Here is a 17,425-nt window from a genome sequence, read left to right on the forward strand (position 1 = left end):
AAGAGGAACACTAATTGGATTTGCAGGCGGTTATTGCAGAACCCAGAAGTTGCTGGAATAGATCTAAAGGAACAGGAGCTCAGCCCACGGCTGCCTTGGGTGTGAAGGCACTCAGCTGACAGCTCGTTAGCTTGAGATCTCTCTGCAAAATTAGAAGTTTGGAGGAGCCTGGATGGTTGTTGGCTCCACCTTCCCCAGCACCCGAAACTCCCAATGTACTCCCGTGGAGCCTGGGAAATTTTCCACCTTTAGCTGTGGGGTTTTTTTTTATTATTTGTTTGATTTTGTTTTGGGTTTCTTTGTTTTTGTTTTTTTGTGGGTTTGGTTGTTTTGTTGTTTTTTTTTTGAGGGGGGAAAGCTTGAACAGAACACTGGGGATAAGCTTGGTCAGTCTTTGAGCTGGCAACTGCTCAGAACTGGGAACTGCCAGCAGTTGTGGGAATGTCTCTCCTTGAGTGTTTTCTCAGCTGAATGTCAAGAGCTACCCCAGCACATTTTAAATAATTAATCCACTGGAACTACTTGTCCCAGCACTGAGCCTCGGGTTCTGCTTTGGAGCAGGCACCAATACAATGCTTGCTCTAAATGAGGCACCCCAACTTCTGCAGCACGTTTTGGGCTGCCCACCTCTGATAGTGTGGAAGCTGTCTCCTGGCTCAGGACTTCCCATCCCTGAAGTTCTTGGTGGGATCCTGCCCCAGGTCACAGAGCAGCTGAAAACTGAAGGAGCAGCCAGTAGTGCAAAGCACAAGTGTGCAAAGCAGTAGAAGTAAATACGGGTGTGCTGAAGTGGGAGGGCAGTTCAGGTTCTGCAGTGGGAGAGCACAAAAAAAAAGTGTTAACCCCAGACTGGGTAAAATCAAAGGCAAAGGAAAAAATTGACATTGATGATAATTAAAATAAAAAGGAAATTATAATTATTTTTTCAGAGAAAGCAACAGGCAAGTTTTCATTCAGGGTCTTGTGTGTCTCAGCAAGGTCTCTTGCACAAGAAATAAACTCAACAGAGCAAGAGTGGAGTCAAAACTGAGAAAAATGGAGACATTAGCAGAAAAGACTCAGGCCTGGAAGTGTGTAACCACCAAGGACTGTGATCAAGCCATGAGTGAATAGTTAGGATTGGGAGTTGGAAAATAGAAGATTTAGACCTGAGAGTCACATGCATGGGAATAATGTCCAGAATTAAAGATAGTGAGAACTCCCAGAGAAAGAGGCCCTGTCTCAATGGGTAAGAAAAGAGACTGTCCAAGGAGATGTCTCTTGGGACTGCATCAGACAGAAACACGGAAAATGAAAACTGGAGCACTTGAAAGACTCCAAATCAGGCTCTCTTTTGTTGTTGTTGTTGTTAACTGAAGCGATTAAGCATTTTGCTTCACTAATATCCTCTATCAGGTTGATGAGGTAAACTGGCTCTTTAGAATGATTGGGGAACCGATTAATCCTTGCCTGTGGCTATCAGTTAGCAACAACACAGCGGGATTGGCTAACACGAGGTTTTTCTGCTGCCTTGCAGAGATCAACAAAGTATTTCAAACAAGAAAGTTGCACCAGGAAAAGAAAAAAAATAAAATTCTGCCTTGCTTTTAAAACAAGAAAAAAAACATTGCTCAGACACAGGCACAAATCGCGCTTGTTTCGTTCATTTAAGGCTCACAAAATCGAGCTCGCAACTTGTCATTTAGAACCCTAAGGGAAAAAAAAAAAAGTAAATAAACCCCACTTTAACCCACTTTTCAGATGCAAATGCCACGCTCGGAGTCAGCCGAAGGGGGGGGGAAAAAAAACCCAAAAACACAACAAACCGCATTTGCAGGGCGGGCGGCTCCGAAGCAGCCCTGGCAGTGACCTCCGGGCTCGTCCCCAGCTGAGCCCGAGGCTGATAACCACCCCTGCACTGAAGGAATCCCCGGCTCCATTTGCATTGCAAATCCCTCCCGCTACAAGAGCAGAAACGGAGATTTTGTTCCCCCTGCCCCGAACACCCCCGGCGGCCTCCATCGAGGCAAGGCTGGGGCGGGCAGGCGGCTCGCCAGCCCGGGGAGGAGAGGGGAAAGGCGGGAAGAAGGGAGAGGGAGGGAGAAAGAGGAGAAATGAGAGGAAAAAATGAGGGAAAGTGAAGGGAAAAAAAACCGAGGGACAGAAGGGGAAATGTGAGAAAATGTGGGAGAGTGAAGAATGAGGGAGACTGAGGGGGGAAATTGAGACTGAGAGGGAAAATGAGACTGAGGGAAAATGAGAGAAAATAAGGGAGACCGAGAGGAAAATGTGAGAAAATGCGAGAGACTAAAGGACAAAATGAGGAAGGCTGAGGGGGAAAATGAGAGTGACTGCGGGAAAAAGCAAAGAGACCGAAGGGGGAAATTGAAACTGAGAGAAACTGTAGGAGATTAAGGGGAAAATGAGAGAAAGAAAATGAGGGAGGCAGAGGGCGGCTGAAAGGAAATGGGGGAGATGAAGGGGGAAAATGAGTGTGAAGAACAAGGGAGGAGAAAAACAGGAGAAAGCAGGGATAAAGAGGGGAAGGGGTGGCCATCAAGGGAAAAGGAAGGAGAGGGAGGGTAAAAATGAGACGGAGGGAAAGGAGAAAGGAGGCTGAATGAGAACAAGGACTGAGAGCGAGCAGTGCCGCCAGCTCCCTCCCCAGCCCCGGTGCAGCCCTGCCCGGCCATTCCGGCCCGCCGTGGCCGCTGTGCGGGGAGCTGTGCTTTCCCTTGTTCTCAGCTCATTTGTGTACGAAATGAACAAACGGGTGAAAGCGGCTGCCGCCAGCGGCGGGGACGCGTGGGCCCAGGGAGGGAAAAGGGGCGAGTTAGCGCTGCCAGGATGTACAACAAGGCCCAAGCGTTTGGTCCCGGTGCCCGCTGTGCTGCGGAGCCGGTGACGTTTCCAGGGAAAGCACCTGGGAACAGAGGGCGAGCCCCAACCCCGCCACTCCACGGGAGTGTGGGGGTGAGGGAGGCCCCGCTCCCGCCCACCGCCCGCCCCGCCTCCCACTCCCCGCTAGACAGAGCGCAGGTCCCACCCCTAACCCCGCCCCTTCTGCAGCCCGCCCGCCGCCGATTGGGCGTATCCGCTGCCCGTCAGGGGGAGGCGGGGAATCCCGGCGGGTCTGTGGAGGAAGCCCCGCCTCCGGGCGTGCTGCGGCGCCGCTATTGGCGGGGGGCGGGTGCCTCTCTGCTGGCGTCGCTTTCCGGTTCCGCGGGGCGGGCGCCGGGGAGGGGGGGGGGTGGCGGGGCTGCTGCCTGTGAGTGACACACAATGAGGAGAGCGGCGGCGGCGGGGCCGTGAGGGGCCGCGACCGAGGAGGCGCCGGCCGAGGCGGAGGGGAGGGGGGTGGGGGGGGACAGACGGACGGAGAGCGGCTTCGCTCCCAGAAGGAGGGGAAAAAGAGAGAGAGGGGGGGGGAAGAAACACCGACACCACCACCACAACCACCCCCCCCCCCCCCCGGGCCGCCCACCGCCCAGCGAAACCGGGACCGAGCGGGGCCCGCGGCGCTGCGCCCAACCATGGACAATCAGGTGAGGGGAGCGGCTGCGCCCGCCCCACCACGGGGGTTGGGGCCCCCCCGGAACCGCCCCCCCTTCCTCCTCCCTCTTCCCCTTTTCCCGCGTGGGGGGCACGCGTGGGGAGGTGTCACTGGGTGGTCCCCACCCCTATGCTGGAGGTTTTGGGGAGCATCGCCTTCCCTTTGGGAAGGGACACCTCCCCACATCCCTTTTATTTTATTTTATTTGTGTGTGGGCGGGGGGCTCAGCCCTCGCCCCTTCATAGGCGGCCACGCTGCAGCCTCGCCCGCGGCGGGGGGTGGCAGCAGCAGCAGCAGCCGCAGCGTTTCCCGCAAATTCCTACCCTGAGTTTCTTACCGAGAAGGGAGGTGTCGGCGTTCCTGCCCCCCTCAGCCGTCTTGCAAAGGGTTAATGGCACCGGGAGAGTCGTTCCCGGTGCGGGAGGGGAGGGGGAAGCCCTCAGGTAGCATCCCGGGGAGGGGGGGGGGGGCTGCGGGCTGCGGGCGGGGATGGATGCTGGAACTTTACCTGAGGTGATCCTGAGCTCTGGGGCCTTTTGTGTGGGAGCTGGGAACAGGTTCCCTGCGAGGCTGAGGTTCAGGAGGTGAGCCCCGCTATCCCCTGAATAATCAGCCCAAAGGAGAGCGACTGGGAACTGGTTCTGGCTTTCAGGCAATTAGCACATCAAACAAAAAAAAAACCCGAGCAGCCTTCAGAATGTTTATTGAGAAGTTGAAAAGCGGACTCCTTTGTATTATTACAAATTGTTTGAATAGGATCCTGATTTTCCCTTTGTTGAGAGACACGCTTAGGAGAGAGAAGGAAAAAAAAAAAAAGAAAAGAAAAAAAAAAAAGAGAAATCTCTCCATTTTTAGTGGAGCAACTTTGGGTGTTTGTTATGTTGGGAGGTTGTATTTTCAAATGTTTCAACTTCTGGCTTAATTCATAGCGATTGTTAATTGGAGCGGTATGTGAGGAGTGCAGCAAGTACAACTTTCACTCTCAGTTAAACAGTTCTCTCTTCTGTTTAATTTTGCTCTCTTCCACATAGACCCATCTGTTCCTCAGCTAAAATTTCTCAGCCGTTTCCACTAGAAAAGCAAATCCTGTAGCCTGACAGTCATTTGCACTTCTCTGGAGATGGGTACTAACTGGCAACAGTAGCACAATTTAAAGGGTAATTATGGAATCGATAACCTGAAGCTGCAGAACAGCCTGGCTGGGGTGATGGGAATGCTTGTGTGAACGCTGTGGGAAGTATCCCAGATAAAGCCAGGCCTGCAAGCTCCCTCCGATGTGGGTTTAGGATTTAGGCCTCCACATAATGCCCTCATACCGTAGGGGAGGTTGCTGTGCTTGGAGTGAAACACACCTTGCCTTTTTTCTTATGCCTGAATGCAACATGAAAGAACAGGCTGCTGTGTACCTTCATTTGTAGTGCAGGAGTGAGATGGAGCCAGTGTAGATAAGCCCTAAAGAGCAGAAAGGAAAGAAAAAAAAAAAAAAAAAAAAGGCCTGCCAAGAGAACTTGCAGAGAAAGGTAACCTAAAGAAATGCTGTAGTAAAACAGGTGAAGCAATTAATTAGCTGGTTTGTCCCTGAGTCTTGGAATTGATGTGTTGGATGGCAGCTGAAGGCATTTTGCTATCAAGATAATTTTCTGGAATAGTGTGCTAAGGCTTATAGTTGAAATTAGAACTGGTCTGCAATTTGGGAGGTCGAGCTTTGATGCCTGGTATTCTGTAGACCTCCTGTGTGATCTTTTTACAAAGAAAAGAATCCTGAGCTGGAGTGCCTTATGTGTTTTCAGAAGTATTAACCATGCTCTGGAAATCTCCTTTCCACAAACAGTCAGGTTGGATGTGTGAAATATTTTTTGAGCATTAACTGTGGTTGTGCTCCTTGTTGAAGTTCCTCAGGGGAAGAACAAGGATAATACTTTCCCTAAATATTTGCTTAGATGTGGGGAAGCTTGTTCTTCCCATGGTTGTTGTCTGACACTGTGCCCTCAGTCTGGGGCTGTGTCCACCTGTAGTTCAGGTGATGACAAATAATGCTGCCTCTCCTGATGGTGATTGAGAGCTGCCAGAAAGAACAAGACACTTATTTTATTTTTCAAGTCTTAGGTGAAGAAGGGGGTAAGGACTAAAAACTGCCCCCCCTCCTTTTTTTATTTTTTTTTTTAATGCCTAAGTTTCCAGTTGCTGGGTTTTGTTGGGTTGTTCAAGATCACAGTGCTACTGGTTGAGTTTGTACAAGGTACATGCACAAAATTAGTAAGCAGTCAGATACCTTGGGTGTTAGTCCCCAGATCTTGCCCCAAGATTTGCTTGCTTTAACTTGTCTGCAGCACCTCTGCCTTTCCTCTGTTACATCTGTTCAATTCATTTATTTTCTCCTGGCTGTGAAGTCTGCAATAATATGTGGATCTTCACAATTCATTTAATCTGGGTTTTAAGACATCTAATGGGATTTTTGTGCTTTGAGTGAGACACTGAAGACACCTTCTCTGTTATTCTATGATTAGAGTAGGGGTTGGGAGTGCAAATCAGAATGAGGTCATTTTAGAGCTGGGTATTGTGTGGGCATGGTCAGTGTTAGGCTTGGTCTTTGGAAGTGCATTAATAAAAAAACCTTTAAAAAGATACAAGGAGCATCATAGCTGTATTCTAATGGATTACATATTCCAGAGAACAGCAAAAGCCAGCAATTCGTGGTTTAAGTTTTCCTGGTTTCAGATTAGTTTTCTGTCAGTGGTGTGAATTTTGTAAGCTGCAAACACCAAGTTCTGTCTCTGCTTTCTAGAAATAAGGATTCTGCAATGAGGGCTTTGCTGACAATTTGCTTGATAAGTGAGGCAGATAAACCTATCCCTCTTCTAAAGCTGTTTTCTCCGCAGTGCTAATAGTAAGAAGAAAATGGGTAGGAAATGGTGCTGGGAGCTATTTTTATGGTACCCTTTCTGTCTACAACACTGTAGTTTTCAGAATCAGAGTAATCTCTCTGTAGAGGCTGTTGTTTCCCTCCCCTGTGGTGCTCGAGTGCCTTCTGCCTGTGGGGTTCAGCTTTCTGCATAACACATGAGCTGTTTCATTCTGCTGATTGTCTCCCCTCTACCCTAAAACAGTGCACAGTTCAAGTCAAACTGGAGCTGGGGCATCGAGCCCAACTGAGGAAGAAGCCCACCACAGAGGGGTTCACTCATGACTGGATGGTGTTTGTCCGAGGCCCAGAGCAGTGTGACATTCAGCATTTTGTGGAAAGGGTGGTCTTCAGGCTGCATGAGAGCTTCCCAAAGCCCAAACGAGGTGAGTGTGGGTTTTTTAAAGGTGCTTTATTAGGTCTTCCCTGTGTGAAGGAGCAGTGTGCGAGTGGAGGTTGTCTCAAGCTGTCATTTTTCTGTAAAATATCCCTGTTAAAGAGGAGCAAAATGTACATTGCAGGCACTTCAGCTTTAACCTTTACCATCTTTGCTTGAGGAAGGTCAGGGAGAGTGGGACCTTTGTTCTGATGAAAGGGCTGGAGGTGAGATGCTTTCTCCTCTTATTTAAGCGCTAGGACACGCAGGTTCTGAGGGCACTGTGTCAGCAGAAGATAATTCATGTTACAAACTGGGAAAGATGGCTTTGATTTGTCAGTATTCACCAACAAAAGCTGGAAGCATGTGATTGGTGAGAGATGCTCAAATACTGGGCTGGGATACAGACTGAGAATGGAGGCTTTTGCAACGGTCATTAAGTTGCCATAAGGATTCTTGCCATTTCTAGCCTCAGGCACCAGTTCAGGTAGTATTTTAAGCCAGCAGAAATGATGCCAAATGGGTTGTGGTCTCTTTGCCACTGGCTGTGTGTTCCAGTGTGCACAAGCACTGTGCAGTCAGCCAGGTTGGGGAGAGTATACAAATTGTAGTGTTGTTTTCTGCTGGATCTGTTCTTTTCTCCTGCTGGTTCTTTGCTCCTTCTGACTGTGCAGCTACATGAACCATATTCTTGGCACTGGGCAGCAGGAGCTGAGGGTTGAGGTGGAGGAGCAGGAATTGCCCTTTTCAGCAGCAGCAAAAGGCTGAGAGCTGCTTAAGGTTGTGTAACTGCCTCTGCAGTGTTATTGTTATGTTGTGTTACCAGGAATGCAGGCTGCCTAAGAGCACTGCTGTAAATGACTTTGTAATGTGCATTCTTTGAAATACTTCTTTGCTGGTCACGCAGGATGTCTTAGGACTACCTCCTATGTGTGTTATTTGTGAGAGCCCACAGTGGAAAGTAACTGGGAGCTCATAAGGATGTGAATCCAGTCTGTATGTCAATAATACCTCCTTCAAACTGATGTAGTAAAACTGATGTATGATAAGCAAGAGCAATACTGAGCTGAAAGCTAATTTAGAGAGTAAAAGTTACAATCTGCTGTGCTACAATTCTTGTCATCTGGTGTAATTACTTTCTTACAAACAACTGTGTTAGGGTAGTGCAGGCTCTTTGCTTGGTTGCCTTATCATCTACCTTTAAAGAGACTTCCATTTTTATTTTTTTTCCCCCCCCAATCTCTGGGGTTTGCATCCTTTCCTAAGCTTGCCATGCCAGCTTGCTTTTAACCAAAGTGTGTATGGGTTGTGCATAAATGGTGTGGTGGATGTGTGCTATCTCTGGAGTTGTTTGAAGGATTTCTTCAGATGGTTTGCTCTGACTTGGAGCAGAATCTACTGGTGGAGGTAGAGGCTTGGGCTGCTAGCAGATTGCTTGCAGAGTAATTTTAATTAGTTACACTAGAGCTGCAAAGGAACAAAGGCTGCTTGGCAGATAGTCTTAAGATTCCTGCTGCCATATTGGCACTGTTCTTTGGTTTTGGGCTTTCTCCCCTAAATTACAGGGTTCTTGTATAGAATTCAAGTTAAAGCAAGTCTAGAGATTGTGATTATTTTTAGGTATGCTCTTTTCTTTCGCAGGTGAATCTTCCTTATTGCTTTCTAACACCTTTATGATGTGCTTAGAGCTGGGGATAATATATCTACATTAAAAGAAAGCTTTTTAATTTTGAGGTTCTGTTTCCTAATCATGTTAACTACTTGGAATTCTATAGAGAAGGTAAAAAGATTTGCACTGAATTCCTCTAATGACTTAATTGGCTGTATTTATATATATTGTAGTGCAGAAAGTGTATGCAAGTGCATCCGGTTCCAGAGAGGGAAAATCTGTTTGTCTCCTGTTTCTTTTGGCAGCTTTTATGTATAGCTGTGTCTTGGCCAAAGAAATGATCCTAGAATCTGTCACTGGACTGAAATGCAGTGGTAGATGATAGGAAGGTAAGCAGGATGGGGAAACTGAGGCAGGAAGCATGTAGGTTAATTTCTTCTTGTGTAATTGCTGTTCCTGCAGCAGGCAGCACCCTGACCTTAGCAGCAAACTCTTTCACCTTCCTCCCTTTCTGTGTGTGTGAAACAAACAGCCCTGCTTACCTGCCCTTCAGGTTTGGTACCAGGCTGGGATGAGGCAGCTTGGAGTTCAGCTGCTGTTCAGTTATGAAAATTGAGAGTTACAGGACAACACTTCAAGGAATAAAAAGCAAAAACCAACCAAACAAAACCCCCAACAACTCACATCCTGTGGTGTTCTAATAAATATTGGCACCCAAGTAAATTTGACCTTTCCTTACTGTTCAAATTCCCACCTTTAGGGTCTTCCTTTTATTTTTTTTTTTTTTTCCAAGAGAGCTCTAACTGTCAGCTTGCATTGTTTTGGAACAGCACAGAAATGTAATAGTATCTCCCTGCAAAAGGGGGGGAAGAATCTCCTGGAGACTCTGGTGTGGAGTGTTCTATGTTTCCTTTCCATGGGAGGAGCTAAGAACAGATTTCCATATTCTTAACTAAGCCCATGAGCACCATCTTATTTTTTTTTGTTTTTTTTTTTTATTTCCCCCCAAAAGTCATGGTTTTAAATGCATCCTGAGTCCTCTGAGGCCCATTTCTCCTCTTGCAACTCCCTTTTGGCTCAGATTAGGTTGTGTTATATTCAAATGTAACATTTGTCTGTTCTCTTTTCAGTGTGCAAGGAGCCCCCTTACAAAGTGGAGGAGTCTGGCTACGCAGGCTTCATTATGCCCATTGAAGTACACTTCAAAAATAAGGTAGAATCTGATTTCTGGTCTTGTAATTGTTTTGAGCAGTGCCAGAGCCTGAAACTGCCTGACAGAAAGACTCTAAATTATGGGACTGTTTTATGTGTGTGTTTTTTATTAGTCTAATAAATAGAATTTAACTTAGAGTTGGAAGCTCCTGCCAGACTTCAAAAGAAAGCTTTTGGCAGAAATGGAATCATATAGAAAGGTAATACCAGGACAATGATGGTCCCAGAGATTCTGAGGAGAGATTGTACTGCTTGCAACACACTTCTCAAGCATGGATAATATTAAAGCACTTTAAAATATTTTATGCAAATAGGGAAGTAAATAAACATAAACTGCTGCTTTTATAAACATTTGTAAATACTGTGTTGACTGGCAATATATTTAAAAAAACATTTTTAATGTGCAATCTTATTAAATTAACTGTGCAGGTATAAAATTGGTAGAGGCCCAAGACAAAGATTTGCATATATGGGTCAGATATTTACAGCTATGTTGAAAATGTTGTAGTTCTGATTCAGTACTTTCCCCAAAAGAAAGCACTAAATATTTTAAATCTTAAGATTCATTGCCAACAAGTATATGAAAGTTAAACTTTGGGATTTATTGCTTTAAGTTTTACCACAGAGGTCACATGCTACATGACTTGAAGAAGGTTATGAAAACAGAGATTTGAACAATTGTGTTCGTATTAACTCAGTTTCAGTGAAATTGTTTTTCTTAAACATGAATACTGCCTCTTTCTGGGTTTCTGCTTAAGCAGAACATTTTTAAAATTGTTATTTATTATCCCTAAAAGGGAAACTAGACAAAATCAAATTTGACCATTAAGCCACATTGCTATAACACATCCTCTCACTCCCAGCCCTCTCAGCACAAGCCATTACCCCAGATTTTGTTGAGAGCAGACCACATATAACAACCTCATTCAGTTTAACTCCCCAGCATCCTTTCCCTTGTGCCCCCACAAACATACCTATCATTTCCTTCTCACCCCAGACTGGTGGTGTCATTTGTGAATAATTAATGTTTTAGTTGGGTTTTTGGGGTTTTTTCTGTTGTTGTTGGGTTTGGTTGGGTTGTTTTTTTTTTTTTGCCTGCCACACTGCTCTTAGCCCACTTTGAGTCTGAGTACTAAGGCAGATAAGGAGGCTGAACCACAAGAAGATTTGTCTTCTCAGCCTGGAAATGTTTTACCCACAACTTTCTTTTGGGTGGGTGGGGTAAGCAGAAAGGATGTGAAGCAAAATGGCAGTTAAGAGGAGAAGGAATGAAAGTTGTTGATAGAAGCAGCTTTTTTAGCAAATACTGAAAACTACGACTTGAATGCAAAAGAAAACCCTCAAAAGCTTATAAGTGGGTTGATTTCTGGTGGCTTTTCTGAGGTTTTGGATGGAGGAAACCTTTAATCTGCACTGTACGTTGGCTTAATTCAGGTATAAATCTACCTTTGCATCTCTGACAAAAAATAAAGTGAATTCCACTTGGATTTCTTGTGAGGACAATCAGTAGCAACTGTGATGGGTACACCATGTTTTCTTTCAACCCTTACCTTTTATTTTTCCTTCCTTTCTTCACCACATCTTTCCTCACACATGCCTTTTCCCCACAGGTCCCTCCAATGACTTTGTCTTCCACAAGTCCTCAAGTTTGTTTCTGTCTTTTCTACCTCTCTTGTATGTTTGGGGTTTTTTTTGTTTGTTTTTTTGGGTTTTTTTGTAACTTGGGGGTTTTTTGGTAGGTGCATTTGTTTGCTTTGAACTCTCATCTCCATTCATGTGTTTTCTTTCTTTCTTTCCACCCCTGGTATTCTTGTGCTCCTCACAGAGTACAGAACTGGCAGCTTTTCAGAATATAACTTGGTTTCACACCCACCAGGGTCATCACTTCTCATTGTTTCTAGAAGCACGTGACTGCATAGTTGTTCTTTCTATCATTAGGGATAGGATGGCTTTTATAAATAAGGGAAATAGGTGGTCTCTGTTCTTGGTGGAAACAATGGAAGGAGCAGTTAATTTAGGAGAAGGCAGTTTGGTTTTGGCATTTTGCTTTTCAGAAAAAAGATGAAAAAAAATAAAGAGAAAAAATAGATTTTAGGTGCAGACTTGTTTTCAAAACTGCCAGTCTTCAAAATGTTCATCCTTGTCCTGCTATTTAAGTGCATCCACTTCTGAGGTGATTGAAAAAAAATTGACTTGTTAAGGAGTTTTGGATAGCAGCACTGTTAGGAAATTGGGGCAAGTAGTGATTGAGGGAAAAAGCAATAGCTTCCATCTCCCAGCACATCATTTGGGCAGAGATGTGTTCTCAGGTTCAGCCATGAACTAGAAATATGTGAGCCTTACTGAAGTCTTTGGAAATTTGCTTTTACTGCTTAGAAGTTTTTGGTCCTTATGTCATCAAATCTTACATTCCCTCTCTGCACATTTGGAAGTTAAGCCTGGTACTTAGGATGGCTGGAAGCTTAGAGGCTGCCTGATGATGTGAAGAATTTGACTCCTCTGACCACTACTGCCTGGCTCTAGTGCCCTCCTGAAATACTAAGAGCTATGATTATTTTCAATAAGTGGAGTTGAATATGAGAGAGAAATACTGCAAAGGCAGAAATGCAAAGACAAAGGTGAGCAAAGACTGGGCTATAGAAGAAATTAGATAGGGAAAGAGGAGGAAGAATGGCAAAGGCTTAGGATACAGCCTAGGTTTTTTTTTCCTGCATTCAAGAATGTAACATTAAAGCACCCAATAAATAAGTCTTTACTACTTGAAGACCATATGTTCACTCTGATCTGTGTAAACCTGTTGACACTGCTGGGGATCAGCTGGTGTGTGTGGAGCAGATATTGTTCTGAATTTCCCTGAATTGATTACAGCATTTGGGACTCATCCTTGAATAACTCTTTTCAAGTAGATGTCATGGATTGGCTCTGGGGTTGGGCAGAAAAGGCCCTGGTGGGTGGCTGGGCAGGGTGGGGTCTTTCTGCCCATATGCTCCCCACATTCTAGCAAGGTTTTGTTGAGTGAAGTGTGTCCTCTCAGTTGAAACAAGAGTTGCAAAAGCCTTTGGGATTTGTTTATCGATGCATGTTTGGCTTTGTAAAGGTGAGAAGAGAAAGGCTTTAAAGAGGGAGTGAGCTGATCTGGGCAGGCTGATCTTTGCCATGGTTGGCTGAATTTTTTTTTTTTTTCCCACCCTTTAAGCCTCCTTTCTTAGCTGTTTCCTTTCCCTCTTCTAATTTGTTACCAGGATGATAAATAGTGGTTGTCAGAGCCAGTGTACTCTTTGCTTTGGCTAAAGAAACACAGGCATATTCACTGTTAAGGAACAGTTTTACTAAGAATGGCTCAAGAATATTTTTAATGACTTTCAGCAGGGTTCTTCTTTTCTTTTAGGCCACTTTGCACAAAACTCCTTGTTAACTCTGTGTTGGAGTCCTCTCTTACTGTTACTGCTGCTGTTTGGAGTCAGTGCCCTTGGCTCCACTGAAGCTTTTGGTGCTTTCCAAGTGTCAGGAAATTCAGAAAGGTGCAGGAGCCTCTTCTTAACCTCTATGAACAGCCTTAAACCTTGTTGGCATCTGTTTGTCCTTCCTGGGCTATAATTCAGTGCCTCAATGAACAGGTGCTTTCTCAGGCTTCTAATTTGACTTACAGAAGGTGAATTTTGAATATTGCTTCCAACCTGGGCAGTCTGGGTACCTCCCTAGAGTGGTCTCTGCAGTGGTCTCTGCAGTCCCAGCTGATGTTGGGGACCTGCTGGAGCTTTTGCTTCTGGAACTGGACCTGAAAACCCAATGGCAGGGGCTCAGGGGGCTGAGTGATAAAGCAGAGTTGACTGATGAGAGTGGATCACTTGGGATTGTTGGCCTGAAAAATGTTAGTGTGCTATTTTTATTTTTAAATCCTTTGTGTTCCTTCCTGTAATGAGGGCTGCTGTTAGTGGCTTCTGGTGCTGGAATCAATACAAACTGGGTACAACAAATGCTTTGCTGTCTTTCTGCCATGCTTTCCCTACCCTCTTTCCCCCCCACCCTTTCCATTTCAACAGTCTCAAAGCTTTTTCTGTAGCCTCATTGTTGTCTCCAAATAACACCTTCCACAGTGGCTGATGTTGTAATCTGGCAGCTGTAATACAGGTATGACTTTGGTATTCAGCCCCTGTTACCTTTTTTTGCACTTTAATCAAATTAGATCAAATTGTCTCCAACCCTCATCCCCCCCACCCAAAAAAAAAAAAAAAAAAAAAAAAAGCAAGCTAAAATACAGGTATGACTTTGGTATTATGACTTTGGTATTCATCCCGTTACCTTTTTTTGCACCTTAATCAAATTAGATCAATTTCTCTCCAACCTTCATCCCCCCCTCCAAAAAAAAAAAAAAAAAAACAAAGGCAAGCTAAAGGTCTGGTGTACTTTTGTTCTTTTCTATTATAAGGCAGAAGGTGTTAATGTAACATGGGTAAAATGTTGCATTAGTGCCTGTTTAAAGATATTACCTCCTGATTTCTGTGCTAGAGATAAAAGGCTGCCAGTAGTTACAGGATGGATATGTATAACTTGGGCTTTTTTCTATTAGTGGAAAGAGAGATAAGCAAAGCAAGCAGAGAAATCTCTTTGATTTTCCCACTGAAATTCAAAATAAAAACATGGATCTTTTCTACCCCTTGGGCAATGTTTGTAGGTGTGATGCATAGAATACATAGAAAAATCCTGGAGATGGGAAAAGTATTTATGTTTCAGATTAGGTGCAGGTATGGCAGGGGGGGTGAAATTGGAGATCAGCCCCAGGACTGAGCCATCAGGAAGGTGTCTGCTTGTGAAACTCTCCCAAGGAAGCTGAAGAGCCCGTGTGTGACTGAGGCTTTTGATTTTCACTTAAATTGCTGCGTTATTGGGGCAGGGTCTGCACAGGTTTGAGGAAACGAGGAGTAGATTTAGCCTGTTCATATTTATTCAGCTGAAAGCTGTGAGAGGAGGAGTAAAACATGTCATTTTGTCCAGCCTTTGAGTGCAAGCATTTATTGCTCACAGTTTCCTCTCGTTTTCCTCTCGTTTTCCTCTCGTTTTCCTCTCGTTTTCCTCTCGTTTTCCTCTCGTTTTCCTCTCAGTTTCCTCTCAGTTTCCTCTCAGTTTCCTCTCAGTTTCCTCTCAGTTTCCTCACATTTCCTCTCAGTTTCCTCTCGTTTTCCTCTCGTTTTCCTCTCGTTTTCCTCTCGTTTTCCTCTCGTTTTCCTCTCGTTTTCCTCTCAGTTTCCTCTCAGTTTCCTCTCAGTTTCCTCTCAGTTTCCTCTCAGTTTCCTCTCAGTTTCCTCTCAGTTTCCTCTCAGTTTCCTCTCAGTTTCCTCTCAGTTTCCTCTCAGTTTCCTCTCAGTTTCCTCTCAGTTTCCTCTCAGTTTCCTCTCAGTTTCCTCTCAGTTTCCTCTCAGTTTCCTCTCAGTTTCCTCTCAGTTTCCTCTCAGTTTCCTCTCAGTTTCCTCGTCTGTCCTCTGTTGTTTTACCCAACCTGCAGCACTTCCTATTCTGCTGCTGCTGAAGGCTGTCTTCTTCTTTTATTTTATTTTTTTTTTACCTTTTTCTGTAATAAATTAATACATATGAGGAGCTTACCTATTCTTCTATTTGTGCAGACAGTTTTTTTGGCCAAAACACATGGGTGAAGAGAACACAGAACCTGGTTAACACAGGAGCTTTTCTAGGCATGCCAGCACCACAGCCTGCATTTGTAAGAGCTAATAAGTTATTAAATGCTTGTCTTTGAGCAGTGGATATATATTCCTAATTTTCAAGCCAAATAAAAGCCTTCAAATGGAGTAGAGTTCCAAAATGCTGTTGTTCTACTTAACTCCATAGAATCTCAGAAAAGACGAGGGTGTTTCAAGGACTTGTTAGCTGAATGTAATGTAAAGGTTTGTTGGTTAGGGGTGGGTTTTTTTTGGTTGGTTTTTTTTTTTTTTTTACTTCAAAAAAATGAATATTGGGCTATTCACTTTTAAATGTCCTGTCTCCAAGCAGAGTGGAAGACTTGTCAAACGGGTTGTACCAGCCTGGAGAGGGGTTTCATTTATTGAGACGTTATGAACCAGTTAGGGATAAATGACTCTGTCAGGCTGGGGCTGTGGCAAAAGGGAAGTGGTGTTTAAATGTTAAGAGTTATTGAATAACCATGAGCCTGCTTCCTTGGTGTGCTAGATTTTTGTAGATAATTTTGGTTTATGGCTTTCTAAAAGTGATTTATGAGCTTTATGCGCACGCTACCAGTGAAATTCTTTTGATTTGTGTGAAGTGGCAAAGGGCACACCCTGCCTTCAAAACAAGACAAGGAAATTTTAACAAAAGAGTTTGAAAAATTTCTCCTTTTATAAAAAGTGCCAAAAGAACTTTAACCCATTACTTCAGAAGTGGGAAGAAAAATAAAGCAACTCCAGTGTTCCTAGCAGTGCAGTGGCAGAAAGGAGCTGGAAAACAATAAAAGTAAAGTAAAATACTCAGCTTTGGAGTCTGGAAGTGGAGTAGGGGGATTCTCTGAATGGAGGGAAATACACAGTGGCTGCAAATGAAGCTTGACCCTAGGTTTGTGGTACCCACTTCTGGTTTCCTTCTGTGCCATGGTGAGGTTTTAAGGGGCAGATTGAAACTGAGGTTCTAAAGGTGAGAGTTCCCATGCCAGTCCAAATTTCTTGTCCAGACTGGCAAGTTAATTTTAATCTGAATAAATGCAAAGTCTAGCAATTAGAAATGGACGTATTGAACCTTTCTGAAGTCTTTTTTGGAAGCAAGGCCTTTAATAAAAGCTGATGGTCTTGGAGAGCAACGAAGTGTCCACAGAAAGTCAGTCTCTGCCTGTTTCAGTTTTACTTGTTGACATCAAGGGTTTAATATCAGAAGGTGGAATAATCTTAAGTAAATTTTGACCTGCTCAAATAGTTCCTCCTCAAACAGGAGCATGTGAGGTGTTGCAGTTTGCAAACAGAGTGCCTGGACCTGAGTTCTTAGGGTGAGAAAGTACCCACACTATTGCTACTCCAAGCAGCAGGATATGGGGATCCCAAGGTGTTATTTAGGAAGGCTTTGAAGTGTGGCTCTGTGGATTCCATGTGGCTTTCCATTTAAAGGCAGAGGGTGTGTAGGTCCAGGTCAATTGTGAGAGATTTTCCTTGCTTTTTCTTCTCCCCCCCTCCCTTCTTTTTTTTCCCCTTTTCTCTTGATGGTTGTTTGGAGGGAAGAGGCTTTTAAGGGGGGGACCGGATGGGTTAAGCTTTGGAGTGTCTTGAGCTGTAATCATTAGCTGATCAGTGAAGGCAGTAAAGGAAAGAATGTTTATTTGCAGCTTTTTGCTTTGAGACTTTTGTACTCCTTTTAGGACTGCTGTAATCTTAACTGTTCACTTGGGGGGGGAGGGGGCTTCTGATGGCCTCAGATGGTACAAAGGATATTTTAATGATAAAGGTACTTAGCTAGGGCTCAGTTCCCAGGGCAGTCATGATCTCCAAATTGGAGAAAAATCACAGTGAAAAACTGTCTTAATTTTACAAAAAGTGGAAGTTTGTCAACAGAGGTATGATAAATATTTGGGGGGGGAGAGGGAGGTGTTTCTCTGTAAAGAATGGGATAGCTGAGATTAAAGGGAAATCAATCCACTAGTCCTCCTCAGGAAGCAAAGAGGCAAAGCAGAGCTGTGATAATGTGATAGTGAAACAGCTTCTGACCAAAGCCTGCTTTTGCTAATATGTCCAGGACCAATGTATTCTGTTATTAACTAGGAAAAACATTTTAGAAGCACTTCTTGGGCCACGTTTGGAT

General features: G+C 44.5%; 1 protein-coding gene across 2 annotated transcripts in view; it reads left to right on the forward strand.

The window, feature by feature from the left end:
• Nucleotides 1-3,332: 3,332 nt before the first annotated feature.
• Nucleotides 3,333-17,425, forward strand: part of MLLT1 (MLLT1 super elongation complex subunit) — a 34,859-nt gene continuing 20,766 nt past the window's right edge. The window contains exons 1-3 of one of the 2 annotated variants that reach the window (XM_030466250.1): nucleotides 3,333-3,524; nucleotides 6,640-6,820; nucleotides 9,550-9,632. In XM_030466250.1, the coding sequence (XP_030322110.1) occupies nucleotides 3,513-3,524; nucleotides 6,640-6,820; nucleotides 9,550-9,632 (276 nt within the window). In that variant the 5' untranslated portion in view covers nucleotides 3,333-3,512. The remainder of the gene's footprint in view (nucleotides 3,525-6,639; nucleotides 6,821-9,549; nucleotides 9,633-17,425) is intronic. The other variant, XM_030466251.1, reaches the window with a different exon arrangement.

This window comes from Calypte anna, chromosome 28 (assembly GCF_003957555.1).
Source record: "Calypte anna isolate BGI_N300 chromosome 28, bCalAnn1_v1.p, whole genome shotgun sequence".
Taxonomy (NCBI): domain Eukaryota; kingdom Metazoa; phylum Chordata; class Aves; order Apodiformes; family Trochilidae; genus Calypte; species Calypte anna.